Genomic DNA, 15,272 nt, shown 5'->3' with positions numbered 1-15,272 from the left:
TTATCATATGAGATGGCTACAGTAAGGGATGGCTTGAGGGAATCATGTAAGAATATATCCACTGAAGGAAAGTTCTGGACTACCCTATGAAAGTCAACATCTTGGAGAAATCTAAAGGCTGGTACTCAAGGTGTTTTTGAGCTCACACGGTTTGTGTGAAAACGGAGATGGAAACATGATTCTAAGACATTTCTCTGTTTTCCTGTTCCTCAGCATCTCAACAAACAAAGCAAGGAGAGAAGAAAGGAAATGTGCTTCTCCTTTTTCTGCTTCTGGTTAAGGAAGACACCTATGAATCTTTTAGGAAGCACCACAAATTCACATCCAAGCATCCAGCAAGCTCTGCTGGAGTGGCAGGGAGCAGAGCGCGCTGTGTCTTTATCTGTTCTCTTTCCTGTATGTGCCTTTCCGTGTATTTCTAGCCTGTCTCCCCTCCATATGGTATCTCTCTTTCCAGTCCTTCAGATCTGGCCCTGAGACTTGAGTGGTTTGTAGTTGGCTGGAGCAGAGGTAGGAAGCACTCTATTCCCCTTTCTGCCTTTTCATGGTTGCACAGAAAAGACCGCAGACTCGAAGACTTTCAGAGAAGGTGGAAGTCTTAACAAGAACATTTCTTTCTAACTGTCCTCCCTGAAAAGGGACTACAGTTGAGTTCTCTGTGGCAGGAGCTACCTCTTACTATCCATGTTCGTTCTTCAGTGGAGTCTTTGTGCACGTAGTTTGGAGCAGAGCAGCAGCAAGGGGATAAAAAAAAAAATACCCAAGAACTGGTACAGAGAAGCAAAGATAAACCTCTCTATTTTCAGATTTGGGTGTATTAGTAAGATGTTAAAAATCTTGGATTTGGCCACACATATTGGAGCCCAGGAGCACCTTATATACCGCACAATGTTAAGATTAAGGCTTCCTATTTGTGTGTGTTGTTTAAAATTGGGTAGTCTCCTCCTCCCTACACACGTGCTTTCATTTGAAAAAGATATTGCAGTTTCGTGATGCCTCACGTTGTAAATTTCAAATAAGCGGAGCAAGGCTTCAATCCTCTTGACAGTCTGGGGTGAAAGCATGTGTACAGCTTTTGAAAAATTCAGCTATTGCCTTAGAGAATGTATGGTTGCTGATTTTCCAAGGTATGCACCATTGTGCACCCTTGAGAATGGTAAAATCTTTCCTGTGTGAAAGCAGCAACTACATTTACAAAAAGCTGCACATGCCAATCGTGTCAAGAATCTTCACAGTAAAGACTCCCCAAGATCACGCCTGCATGATAGGCAGTTAAATTACATTATGTAAATTGCATGCAAATATATGCACCACATACGATAATTAAAACTTCCCTAAATACATATTTGCAAAATACAATCCATCATGGTCCATGAGGTTATAATCTACATTTTTTAAATGAGCGGTGCAAAAACTCTGAAAATTCACACAAAAGTGAATGATAATGATTTGAAACATAACGACCTATCATTTATCAACTTAGGTTCTTTGCAGAGTGTCACTCATTCAGAAAAATCCACCGATTCACTAAATAAAACCTGGAAGCCCTTACCAACAATTTGTGCTTGCATAAAATGTAAGAGCTAATGTGCTACTGTGACCGTGCACCTTCAGTAAATGTGGATGGGAAATGAAAAATTGCATATGCAATGTTGTGAAACAGGACCTGTCAAGACCAGAAAATTTACTAAGAAATATGACGAAGCGCTTGCAGAAAGTGGCTTTGGGAATTGTTTTTAAACTTTGTCTTTCAATTTCTCTCAGAAAATAGCACCTTCTGTAGGACGTTAGAGTTCAAACCATGACAGGTACATGTAGCTGCCTCAAAGGGAGCAGGGTTGACTGATAAATCATACCGGTCTCTTTCTGAGTTACGCTGGTGGTCTGTAGAGATGTCCAGCCCAAGTCCGGACCAGGTCTGACAATCTGTAGTCCATGACACGATTACAACCCACAGTGGCATAGTAGCGCTGTGTGAGGTACAAGTCTAAAGTCAGTAACTGCACAGTCTGGCACCAAATGCTCCTCTTGTACCTCCTTTTTGAGGAAGGGGGGACGGGACAACTGTCAAGGCAGCAATCTTTTCTCTCCCTCTTATTTTCCATTGCCCTCCTGGGTGGAGTTTCTGTGGTTTTCTCCTCCTGCTTCCGTTTTGCACAGCTGATATTCCCAAGATGCTTTCAGCTGATTTGAGTCAGGACTGACCTGTGAAGGTCAACATCTAGGAGAAATCTAAAGGCTGGAATTCAAGGTACATTTGAGCCCCACACAGTTTGTGGGAAAAGGGAACAGGTACAAATCTCACAGTACCTTGTGATGCCTGCTGCAAAAGCCAGGCAGCTTGGGAAGGTGATGACTCCTGCCTATCTCCATCTATGCCTGCAGGAGCAAAACTACTGGCCTAGAAACCTCCTTTTTTTTTCTCTCAGCTGACAACATTTAGTGAATTTGATTCTTCTGGTTTTAAGGAGGTCAGTCAGTACTCAGCAAGCCTCAGGTTTTAGTGTGACAGTATACAGCCTTTCAGCTTGGTCTTGCCAGCAGCGAGATACAGACTTCTCTGTAGCCATGGGACTAATCTCTGAAGATTGCCAGGACTTGCCACGCATGTAAAAGTAAAACTATGCTTTTTAAAATTCCTGGTTTGGCAACCGAGGAAAGCTCTCCCACCTTTCAATGCAAGTATGTAGCACTTGAAGAAAAAATGAGTGCAAAAATGGCCTTTTTTTCTCATGTTTGAAATAATGCTCATTAGCAGTAACAATCAGCACCTTTCAGCTGACATTGGTGATCACTGGGATTGACTGCTAATGCATAAGCCTAAGGAGGAAAGTCACTTTGCAAGTTGCTGATTTGTGAATATTGGACAGTTTCAGTTTTCTTTACATGGCATCTTCTTTTCGAGGCATGTGTTACACAGACACTGAATATCTTTGGTAGAGTTCCCTATTGCCAGAGAATAGGTCATCCTCCCTCACAATAAGCTAAGTTGTACAACTCCAGCATGCAGGCAGGAGAATCTGTGCTGGATTTTCTGATGGGGCTCTGTAAGAGAAGACTTTCATAAAAAGAGAAAATTGAATTTGCAGGCTTCCAGGTCTGACCAGCTCTGGAAATCCAGGGCATTGGCATTTATCAGAACCAAATAACAAATTATTTAAACTCCACTTATCACTTTTTAGGGCTTTACAGCATTTTGAAATGCCTCTAAAGCAGTGTCTGACCACCACACAGAAAGATGATTTTGCAAAAAGCACTTTACAAGTAAAATGTCCAGCTTTTTATTTTTATAATCCAGCATATAATAATTGTCCTTAAAAATAAAGATATTGACATATATAACAAAATGGCATGGCACTTTGCTGAATGTTGAATTCTTTTCATGGTGCTGTCCTCATATTTAAATCTATTAGAACTTTATCATAACAGCAGGCCAGCTGACAGCCTTAAGAGCAATGATAAAAAGGCATTCAGGAATGTGCTCTGTGGGAATGTATATTGATGTGACAAGGAAATTATATTGACATGTGCTTTAGTTTTGTTGAAAGGAGGGAAAGGCAAGAATGTAGACTCTGATCCTTTTGTGTGAGTTATGGTCACCTGGGGCCCTGCTACCCTACCTGAGTGGGATATCTGCAGGAAGCATCTGTGAAGCTTGAAAGTTTGAAACTAGTGTTTCCAATTTACATTGGTATAGCTACATATAACATTGTTTTCAAAGTGGATAAAAATATCCACTGGCACAGGAACAGAACCTGTACAAACAAAAAAGAGATGGAAATTATTTTAATATGATTGATTTATTTGGTTTTATAATGACAAGAATATCTGCCATAGGCAGAAGGATTATCGCAAAAATAATTCACTTAGCATTTTAAAGGGCTTTTTGCTCTTAATTTCTTTTATATATTTTATGACTTGGCCGATACAGCATAAACCACCCCCCCACCTTATCATGAATGCAAACTTCTTAAGAAAACATTACCTTAGCTAATGCAAAGGGAGTTGACAAAGCTGCTAATGATGCAGCCCTTCAGACAGAGGAGTCTAAATCAGTTGCCCCCTACAGCTTTAGGCCATCAGATCAAGCCTTGTAAGGGTGCAGGAATCAAATTGTCAGTCAGTGTCCGTGACTGCCAAGCATGTTTCATTTTGTTTACCTGTGAAAGGATACTTCCTCCTACAGTAATCACAGGGCAAGTAGTCTTCATAAACAACAGCATGTTTTCTTTTTGCATGTTTGCTTATTTGGAAAAAGCATCTGGAATAGAAATGCTCTGAGTACGGTGTGGGGAAGCAGAGCTGCTGCTGCATAGTTTAAGAGTTAAGTCCTGAGGAGATGAAAATAGAAAGCCTGATTGCTGGTTGTCTCATCAGCCCTTGTGAAAAGCAGCTGACAGTGTTCATGTTTGGAAGAGGAGAGGAAATTGGAAATCTATTACATTTCTCCTGGTATTTTAGTCACCTGCATTATATGTGTCTGCAATTCAGAAAATACAGAGAGGCTAAGATGCTGAGGCCACAATTCAGAAATGTCCATTGTGACACATTAGCATAATAGTAAACTGGTTAAGAATAAAATAGCTTTGTTTCTTCAAACTCAGCCTGTGATAATGGGAAATAGGAATTCTGAAGCTAGATGGGGTAGCTCTGGGCTTTTTCCCTTTCTGTTTGATTTTTGTTTGTGACTGAATGCTGAAATTTGGATTTGGCATCATGAATGTCAGCCATCAGACTGAGACTTGGACCAAGAGTAGCTTGCAGAATATCAGTGACCATTTTGATTGTGATAACCAGCACAAACCCCTAACAAAAGCAGTTGGTTCTTTCTCTCCTAAGAGTGAACAGAGTGGTTGCTGGTTTGACACCCACACCCTTGTCCCTCACTCTTTCTGTCTTCACACTTTAAACCCCCTCACAGAGCTTCAAATCAACTGTTGCACAAGATACCTGGCATGTTTCAAGGCCAGAGTCACACAAAGCTTACAATGAACACTCATCAGGGAAGGCAGTTTGGGTGATGGATATTGGGCCACCTCCTGAAATCTTGAGTAAAGGCACACAGAAAGATGGTTTTGCAAAAAGCGCTACATGTGGTGCTACTTGCTACTCAGCAGGATAAAAGAAGGAAAGTAGGTGGAAAGTACTCGATTCTGACAACAAAAGAATAGTATGCACTGCCTTTTTTTAATGAGATTTCATTTTTCAGTTGAATCAGCTATTGGTCTTGTGATTCTGTCACTGACATGCACAGTCATCTGGACTTCAGTATCGTGCTGTTGCCCAGCATTAGAAATGTAAATTTTTTTAACATTGTCTTTTGGATCACTATCCACTTATTCAAATGGCACTAAGGATGCACAGTTCCCAAACAATCCTTTTTTTTTTTTATATATATATATATACACACACACACACACACACATACATGCAGTAAAAAGGAGTATAGGCAGAGATTATAAAAAGATCTTAGGTCTCTGGTAATCCTCCCACGGCTGCTGGTAGGGCTGCCTTGGCCCCCTTAGGGCACCTTCCAGCACAGCCAGCCTGCAGCCGCCAGGATGGCAGGGGTCCCCTAAGACTCTGGTTTGCTTCCTTGACTTTACTGAAAGTAGAGCAAAGCTCCCATACGAACTTCAACACACATGATTTTTTTCTCTGATTCCAGTGCCTTTTCTTCACGTTTCGCTGCACACTAAACTTATCAGACGGATTTAACAATTTGAGGAGTTGAAGAGAGAACAAAAACATTTGGGGCCAGAAAAAGACAAAGACACATTAGGTGACAATCTGGGTTCCAATTTAGGGGAACTTTTCCATCAGCTGCCCTCAGAGAACTTGAAATACACTTTCTCTTGCCTTTGCAGAGTTGCACTGCTTTGCCTTCAGAGTGAATGTGGCAATTTTCCAAGCTAAACTTACAGGGAGGGGAAATAAATCACTCTAGTGTTTGGCTGGTAGGAATCCAAGCAGTAGAGGAACTACCTCCTTTCTAGAAAGTCTTGTAAAAAATGGCCAGATTTACTTAATCTTTTCGACACACTAATGTTTCTGCTTGAGTCTACAGTTTGCAAGCCATAAACATTGTGACAAATAATGAAGTAATCATGCAATTAGGACTCAATTACTTATGCTGTAAGAGTGACCTCTTGCTTGTTTTTCTCCCACATAAGAAGAAATAAATATTGTGTCGTCTTCTCCCCTCTGGTGCTAGTTTACAGCTTGAACCATCTGAAATCCAGAAAGTTTGTTCTCCTGGTTTTACCTCTGTAGGGCTATCTAGACCATGGTCTGTTGTGAGGCAGTCAGGGTGCACGGTACGTTTTCCTAGTTGCCCTCAGCATACGGACAAGTGAGGAGGGGGGGATGCAGAGAGGATGAGCTGTGGCTTCTTTCCCTCTCCCAAACTCAAGGCAGTCTAGGGGGGCAGGGAGCAGGGATGGACAAATTGTGGCTTTTGAAAGCTGTGTGCTCCTGTGGCAATTCAAGCGCAGCTGTCGGGCCGAGGCTGTGCCTCGTGCCGATCGTTCAGGCTAGATCGGTACGAGGGCAGGAGCTGGGTAACCCGCAGCACTGGCTGTAGGAAGAAGTGACCCAGCAGGTGCTGCTGGGTTCAGCCTGGTAGAGAGAGCAACTTTGGGATACCGCCTGGTGCCCAGCCCTTTTCCGCAGCGGGGACTCTTCGGCTGTCGCTGTCTCCCTCTCGTGACCTGCTCCCTGTGCCTCCCCCTGCTCTCCGCTCTCGTACCGCAGGCGAGGTGCAGCACGCACACGCGCCTGTCTCGTGCTGCTTGGCCGTATGAAGATACGGGTCAGTGGTTTGTAGGCTCAGAAATTTTGGGCAGTTCTACTGCAAGGCATTGGCAAAGGGGGAAACAGAGAAGAAATCCTGGCTTGACGGTGCAACGTAGTGCCATCTTGAAGTATAACTTTGTAAGTCCCCAGGCCCGGGTTAAAAGGAAACTGTCGATCGCTCACTCAGTGGGCTGCCAGATACCCCATGTCATATATAACCTCCTGTAATGGAGGCTTGGGTTGTGTGTCCCATAGAGAAAGCATTCAGTACATAGGCTTTTCTGTATTTCCATGGAGACCTGCCATTTTTTCCAGGTGCCTACAGCACAAGAGGCAGCAGTTAACAGGAATGGCAGCTGAACCACGCGGCTGTTCAGCCTGGTGGCTGGGGACCAAAGACTCACACATGCCAATGCATAGTTGCTTTATACCTGTTTGACTAGAACTGTGACAGAGCTTGCTACTTCATATCTGGTCTATTTTCCATTGTGGAGTCCCAGGCACATCTCTGCTGTCTCACATCTATGCCCTCAGCTGGTACGGTCTGCACCCCAATGCTCTTCTGAAGGCTGTGTGTGAGAGGCTCCTATCAAGGACTGTCTTTCAGTCTGTCTGGAGTGCAGGATGCAAACCTCTTTTGGGTGAAACAGAGACTTCTCTCTTAGTGGTCAATTGCATTTTTTCTCTTGAGCTCTTTGCCACTGGAAGTGCTTCATCTGTCTGATTTTCACAGCAGCAGTGCCACTGATTTGATTGTGAGTGGATAGAGCTAGATCTGAGGTGCCAGGATAATCTATTTCTCTCATGACATGCCCAGCATATTAAAATTAAGCAATGGCCCTGACTTATATTTGCACTTAAATTAGACTGTAATAGCACTGTTCTTAGGGGACCCTAATAAGAACTGGAGAATGACACTAAATCGATGGACTTCTTGTTAAAAGAAATAAACTAAAACTCAGATGCTAAGCCCAATGGACTTTGTTCAAACCTGTTAAAATAGACTTTCCATGAAATAATGTTGTCAAGAAAGGGTTTTACCTTCAGGTTTTTAAAAGTATCTCTTACATGAATAAGCAGAGGAATAAAATAGAAAGCTATCGTTTGCTTAAAAAAAAAAAAAAAAAAAAGGAGGAAGGGAAAAAAAAAAGCATGTTATCACAAATCCCATGCAGTGCAAGAATAGCATGTGGTTTTCTTTTTAGTTTGGTCAACTTTATTGAGTATTCTTATTCCATTCTCTTCCAACACAATGCATTTCTCACTTTATGTTTGATGTGAATTATTCTTCTAGCTGTAAGATCCATGCATGCTGAGATCTCTTCTGCAAAACACCCAGGATCCTGGCTCAGTTTCCTTTGCATCGATATTGATTCTTTCAGTTTCCATCCCTTACAGGACAGCCTAAATAAGGCAGAATCTCTTCAGTTGTAAAGGCATCACACCAGAAGCTTTGCCCAAAAACCCTTTCCAGAGGGACAAGGATAAATCCTCATCGTTCCAAATGCGTTAATGAGGACTCTGCCTGAAATCAGTCAGACTGCTCATTACAAGTCTCCATCACTGTGCTTTCTTCTTTCCCTCTCTGCCTGAATTTTAGATGTACCTTTAGATTCCCCCTTAATCACTTGCTTCCAAGGGTGTTGGCCTGCCTTTGGCTGGTTGATTTTTCAAAACAAGCTACCTGTCTTTGTGTAATAAGTGCTTTTCTGCCTCTTTTCAGTGATGGTTGGGCAGACAGAGATGAAGTCATTGAAGGTTATGAGCCTGAAGCAAACGGAGGCATCACTATCAAACTGCAGTCTCCAGAGGTCTTGTCATTTGATGACTACTATCTGAAGCTGCGTCTGGACACCAACACCCGCAATCCCTGGTTTCCTGAGTTCTGGCAGCACAGATTTCAGTGTCGCATCCCGGGGCACCCACTAGAGAATCCCAACTTTGAGAAGAACTGCACTGGTAACCTGTTAACTATTTTCCTGTTTGAAACTGTGCTCTGGCAAAAATTTGTCTTTGGTCTTTTTTTTTTTTTAATTTATAAATCACTGGTGAAAAGTGCCAACCCCAAATCGTTCAGATATAAATCCCAGCTCTGGCAGGAGTATGTCTGGCACTGGTTGCACAGCCTCCTCTCAATTTAGTTCTTCTCTGTTATAGAGTGACTTGTTGCCTTTTCATGTTTTAGGGCTATGCTGAGGTTGACAAGTGTGTCCAAATTTGCAATATGGCTTGTGAAAAATAAGTAACCATTACATTTTAACAAAAATAGGAATAAATTTAAACTTTTTTCTCAAAGTTAGCTTTTCTGATCAGCTGAATAATCAGGAAATTCACAGAAAATATTATGGCAAAAAACCCAAATTTTAAAGAAAATTTATGAGTCTTAAAATTTACCGGTCATCTCCTTCACCCTTTCTTTTCTTCACCCATTAAAACTTTAATAGTTTGTTTCCTCTATGTAGCACTCGTACAAAAACCATGCTGTCCTACAGATAGAAGTGACTCTCAACTCATAGCAAGAGAAGTGTATCTGTACATAAACAGGTTTTCTTTTCCATGGCAGAATCTGAGAAAATAAACTAAAATGTTTTAGTAAGATTAAATTTATTAGTAAATTGAGTGAGAGGTGATCACTTTCCTGTAAAATACTTGCTGAATAACTTTTGCAAATTTTTTTTTGTAGTTTGTAAATATTTCATTTCTAGTCAAAAAGGTATACTCTGATAGTAAGGAAGTTACTCCATTAGAAACAAAACTAATGAAGCCTGGCTTCCTATGGATTTCTGTCCTATTCTTTACATCTCTCCCTCCTCTAACCTGTAGCAGTAACCTCAGTTGGTCTGCATGTGCTCCCTGAACTGAATTCCCGTAGTGTTTCCAGTTCATCCCTTCTCCATCAGTAACCCTTCTTAAAAACAGTTTCCACGTTACCTTTTGTTTCCCCCCCCGCAGTTCTCTTATTAACAGCTGAGACACATCACCAGATACTGTCACTGACTCACAACTGGCCTGATGTGCTGACTGGGAGACAGGTGGCCCATCTGGGTGCTGAGGGGCTAATGACAAGCCAGATGGGCTAAATAAATGTTGAGGTTATAGTGATGTTTTTTCCTTAAAGGAGCCATTAACTTTGGACTCTACCAAAATGTTGATTTATGGTATCTATATTTAATTGGCTTTGAGAGTGCTTCAGCTCCGACAAAAGAGTTAATATAGGTCAACAAGGGCAGATATTACTAAGGAGAAGTTGAATGATGGATGGACAGTGCAAATGCATAGCTTGCTTTCTTAAGAAAAGAAGCTTAAAATTGCATTGTTTTTTTCATTCCGTTCACATAAATACATTTCATGCTCATACTCTATAAAAAGGTCTCATTTCTGAGGAATCTCAGCAGCTGTTGTAAACACGGGTAGTTTGTTATCCAGCCTCTGTTTGGTTATGAAACTAAAATCTTTAGTCTGAACCAGCATAGTCATTCTTCATCTGCTGCATCAAAGGCAAATACCAGGTGGCGAGTTCAAAACAGCCGAGATGGGCTACTTCTGCACAGAATGTGTAGATGTGTTTTCAGACAGTGGTTGCTGTAGACTCTAAAATTGTACTTGAGCCAAAAAGCTGTTAAACAAATTCATGCAAGAAAAACAATAAGGGCTGTCTTGTGGGAAAAAAAAACAAACCAAACCACCCCAAACTGGCTCAGGACATCCCAGGGTTGAAGCCACTGGACATTGGAGAGGGTGCTGCAGAGGTACTGTTACATGCCTTCCCTGGTGTTCTGTGCTCCTCAAGGTGTCAGGTATCAGAGACAGGAACTACTACGTTCCGATAATGCTAGTGAAACACAAAAATATTTCTCTACATTTGTAGACTGACACTTAATAGTCACAATTCAGGCACTCAAACATCCTTCCCTCCTCTAAAAAGCTGTAAGTTTTTTTGCATGAAGCCTCAAAATGTGCGATACCTTTTAAGCTTTGCTGAAAAGCAATCAGCTCTTAAATTCAGTGGTGAACCACCGATAACCCTCAGGCTTATCACACAGAACTAAGAAGTTCCCAAATGTCTCAGATCACCAAAGGGAAGCACCACAAGGTATCCATTCCCAGTAATGGCATACCTGCAGAATAGAGACCTACATGTCCCTAGTGAGTCTAGGGGCGATAAAATACTGTATTTACTTTTCTTTAACTGTGCAGAGCTGACCGGTGACTATCTGGCACCACCAAGCTTTCTGCACACATATCTTTATCTGACCTTTCTGCAGGGTTAAGAGTGTCACTTCAAATACTAACAGCTTCAAAGCTTGCTGGTGGAGCCTTTCTCTCCAAGCAGGTCTAGTCTGACAGTGCCAGGAAACTGCCTTCTTTACTTCTCGCAGGTTTGGAGACAGGCCTTTTCACAAACTCTCTGTAAAAAAAGGAATCTGAATTGCCTCTTCCCTCCTTCACAAAGTATCTCCATGCACCGATTTGAAGGAGAGAATCCATGCTGCTCAATAAATAATAAGCATTAATATTTGAAATCCACTAAAAGTGCCAATAGACAAAGTTCTGACTTCTTTGTGGTGCTACAAATTTAAGTACTGCTGCTACTACTGCATCACCCCAGGAAAATTATCAGTATTCAATACTTGTATCAACCGTCTTAACTCCATTATATCTGAGAGCTTTCACTCTTACCTCACAGTATTCCATCTGTATTCCTGTAACAAGGTACATAGGGTCCTGCATTATGGAAAAAGCCGAGTCCCCTGTGGTTCCAGGAGTCCGTGCACATTATTAGCATGTGTTGTGACTATCTCTGGGTCCTGATCTGTCCTGTGTTCCAGAATTGCACTGGTAGTCCTTACTGAGAACAAAGTACACCTGTACTTTTGCATAGACAGAAATTGATTCAAAGGCAGTAGACTGCTCATGTTCATCTTCCGTGTGTGGAGCATTAACATCTCAGGAAACTAATGAAAAAGAAAGCCGAGGACAAAAATACTTGTGATATTTAGGGGAGCCTAGTGTATTTGTATTTACCGTGCAGTGGGTTGCCTAGGAGCAGCCAGAAACAAAAAAAGAGAAGGCAGTGTTGGTCTCTGACTACCTTATTAAAAAAAGATTCAGAATACTTGGACCTATCCATTTTGAAAAGGAATCTAATTACAAAGTTTGTATTTGAGAATCTTCAATTACTGCCTGCCCAGTATAATTTGCTCATATGCAACCTAATCACTTTACTGAGTGATTTATTCAGAATTGCCACTGGAATGTGAAGTTCAATTTTCAGCATTCATGGATAGGCAAGGACTTCTCCTCGAGCAATTACAGCTGCAATTTCTCACACCCTGTTACTGTTGAGTCAGCACTTGCTTAGGATTGCAGGCTCTCTATGAAGCAAGGGAAAAACAGTTCCTAGAAATCCCCCTTCTGTGATGACAGGAATTACTGCTTGGATTCCCTCATTCAGTCCCTAGAAGACTGATGTTGTCCTTCAGGAATTCTCATGTTACACTGATCTCTGAATGTATATGCATATTTTTTTGGGAAAAAAGTCTATCTGGTCTAGACACTACTGGAAGGAAGCAAGTCCAGGTGCGTTCTACTCTGTGAAGTCTGTGTGATCACTAACAACTGGCCACATTTTCAGAATAGCTTATCTGGAGGTACTAGGGCTATATGGTAGTAGCATAAATTCTCGGGAAGAGAAGGCAATCATTAAGAGTTTTCCAGGGACTGCTCTTTAGGATCATCCCTTCTTGCAAAAACTAAACGTTTCCCACTTGGGTGGCAGCCAAATGAGTGGGAGCTATTTTTGACTCATTCTTTGCTAATGTTGTCGCCAATTGCCTCTCATAAGGGAATGCCTCTCTCCCTATCCCTCTTTCTTCCCCCTCCCCCTTTCTCTCTCTCTGCTATAGGAGATATTCTTCCTCTGCACAATAGGATTCAAATCTAGAAGTTTTCTTATATGCAGATATATTGGATCTGGCTGAGATGAAGTTAACTTTTTTTCATAGCAGCCCTCGTAGTGCTGTGCTTTGTATTTGTAGCTAGAAAGGTGTTGATAACATACCAGTGTTTTGGCCACTGCTGAGCAGTGCTTGCACAGCACTGAGGCTCTCTCCACAACCACCCCCCGCAAATGCCAATAGGTTGGGAGTGGGCAAAAAGCTGGGAGGGCACATAGCCAGGACAGCTGACCCAAACTGACCAAAGTTTCCATACTGTATGTTGTCGTGCTCAGTAAGAAAAGCTAAGAGAAAGGAGGAGGAGGGAGGGCGTTTGTTATTAAGGTGTTTGTCTTTCAAAGCAACCACTACGTACTGAGGCCCTACTTCCCAGGAAGTGGCTGGACATTACCTGCTGGTGGGGGTAGAGAATAAATCTTTTTGTTCTCCTGTGTTTCCATGCATGGCCTTTGCTTTTCCATATTAGACTCCCTTTATCTTGACCCATGAGTTTTAATTTTATTTTCTCTCCCCTGTCCTGCTGAGGAGGGGGAGTGAGAGAGCAGCTTGGTGGGCACCTGTCAGCCCACCAGGGTCAACGCACCACAGTAGAAAAGAGGTATTTGTATATGACCATTCTCCTGTAGTTTCCTTGATATCTGGTAGGCCAAAACCACTTCTAGTACAGAGTTCTTAAACTGTCCATGCCACTAAGGCACTTCCAATGTTTTCCATGTAGTAGCTACATTCTTTAGGAAACAAAGCATGTCCTGCAACTCTGCATGGACCCCTGACTCCTCATAGGGTTCAGAACTTCACGCCATTCTTCATGCCCTTCAGATGAAAAGTCAGAACAGAGTAGACCATTTTAACACTAACAGAAAAAAAGCTGTTTGTTTCTGAATTTGAGATACTAAGAGGCTATCTAACTCAGGATGGACCTGACACTAAGTTCCCTTAGCACACAACCTCAGGCATTGCCCCAAGCAACAGTCATAACTTGTCTCAGTTCATCAGACAACTCAGCCTTTTTCATATTTTGGAGATTGTACGGAGATTACACACTGACAGCAAGATTAGGTGATAGACTGTGTATGTCAGGCAACAGAGTTCAGGTACCCTTCCAACAGTTCTGTAGGTTGTTTTCTCCTCCCTGATCTGATAGAAATAGCCCAAATGGAAGTGTTTGTTTTGGGGTTTTTTTTCTCACAAAACTACAGTGACAAATATTTCTCTGTTGGACTTGGTGAGCCCATATAGGCCAGAATTAAATGCAAGTCACACTCACACAGAAATGGTGAGGAACTCAGTGCAGTGCAAATACTTGTACGGAGGTCTAACTGCTCTTTTACAGAATGCCTTATTCACCTCCCGGCAGATAATACAATGGCTGTAGTTTTTGTAAACCGGGTGGGATGACTACTCCCCTAGTACTACCCAAGAGACAGTTATGAAATTGGTTATGGAACTGATGCAAACATCACATTATGCTCACAGCAGTTCATCTGCTGGGACAACAAAATACATTGGCAGGCAATCAGCACAGACATTTTTCAACAGAGTGAAGTGGAACAAAGTGGGCAATTCATGATTCATTCATCGATTCAATTGGTCTTTGAGGAGAAGGATTATTTGTCAGTGAACGTATTTGTGGCAGGCAAGAACAAGAAATGTAGATATTTTTGTTGTTGTTCCAAAGGAGGTCACAGTCCAAGTTCCCTGTAGGATGCTTACTCATACCATGGTCATGCCGTAAGGATTGCTTTATCTGCTAATTCCTGTCTCGGTCCAAGAGAACTACAATCAGTCTGAGTGCAGCCAGAGTGATAGAATCACAGACTCAGTCTGGAAGGCAGCTCAGGAGGACTGTAGTCCAACCCCCTGCTCAAAGCAGGGTAAGCTATGAGTTCAGACCAGGTTGCTCAGGGCTTTATTCACTGGGGCCTTGAAAACCTCCAAGGATGAAGGTGGTGCAGTGTCTCTGGGCAACCTGTTCCACTGCTTGAATGTGAAAAAGGTTTGCCTCATATCCAGTCTGAACTTTTTTGTTTCAAGTTATGCCCATAGTCTCTTATCCTCCCACCATGCTTCACCATGGAGAACCTGCTTGTCTCTTTTTGATAACCACTCCGTAGGTATGAGGGGCTGTTGTAAGGTTCCCCTGCAGCCATCTCTTCTCCAGACTGAACAAGCCCAAGTCCTTCAGCCTGTCCTCAAGGGGCAAAGACTGCAGCTCCGGCTCATCTTGATGGCCCCCTGCTGAATGTGCTCCAGGTTATCAGTGTCTTTCTGTATTGGGGGTTCACAAACTGTATGCGTATTCTAGATGCAGCCTGATGAGTGCAAATTAAAGGGTGGTGGTAGTGGGGAGGTAATCATATGCCACAGTCACCGGCTGTGCTATCAATACAACCCAGGATGCTACTTGCCTTCATTCCTGCCAATGATCTGTATGGCCACCATATTCTTGCGTCAAATTTGGTCCTAAGAAGTTGTATCTTTTCCCATCTTCTTTCTGCATCAGCAGACTTGCTCAGAAAG

The 15,272-nt window shown here is 42.3% G+C and overlaps 1 protein-coding gene across 3 annotated transcripts in view; it reads left to right on the top strand.

Annotated features, from left to right (window-relative positions):
* GRM1 (glutamate metabotropic receptor 1) overlaps nucleotides 1–15,272 on the top strand; it is a 191,023-nt gene that overhangs the window by 115,310 nt on the left and 60,441 nt on the right. For all 3 annotated transcript variants that reach the window (XM_075036818.1, XM_075036820.1, XM_075036819.1), the window contains exon 3: nucleotides 8,519–8,754. In XM_075036818.1, coding sequence (XP_074892919.1) covers nucleotides 8,519–8,754 — 236 coding nt within the window. The remainder of the gene's footprint in view (nucleotides 1–8,518; nucleotides 8,755–15,272) is intronic.

Source organism: Buteo buteo, chromosome 9, assembly GCF_964188355.1.
Source record: "Buteo buteo chromosome 9, bButBut1.hap1.1, whole genome shotgun sequence".
NCBI lineage: Eukaryota > Metazoa > Chordata > Aves > Accipitriformes > Accipitridae > Buteo > Buteo buteo.
This window is presented reverse-complemented; position numbering and strand designations above follow the sequence as displayed.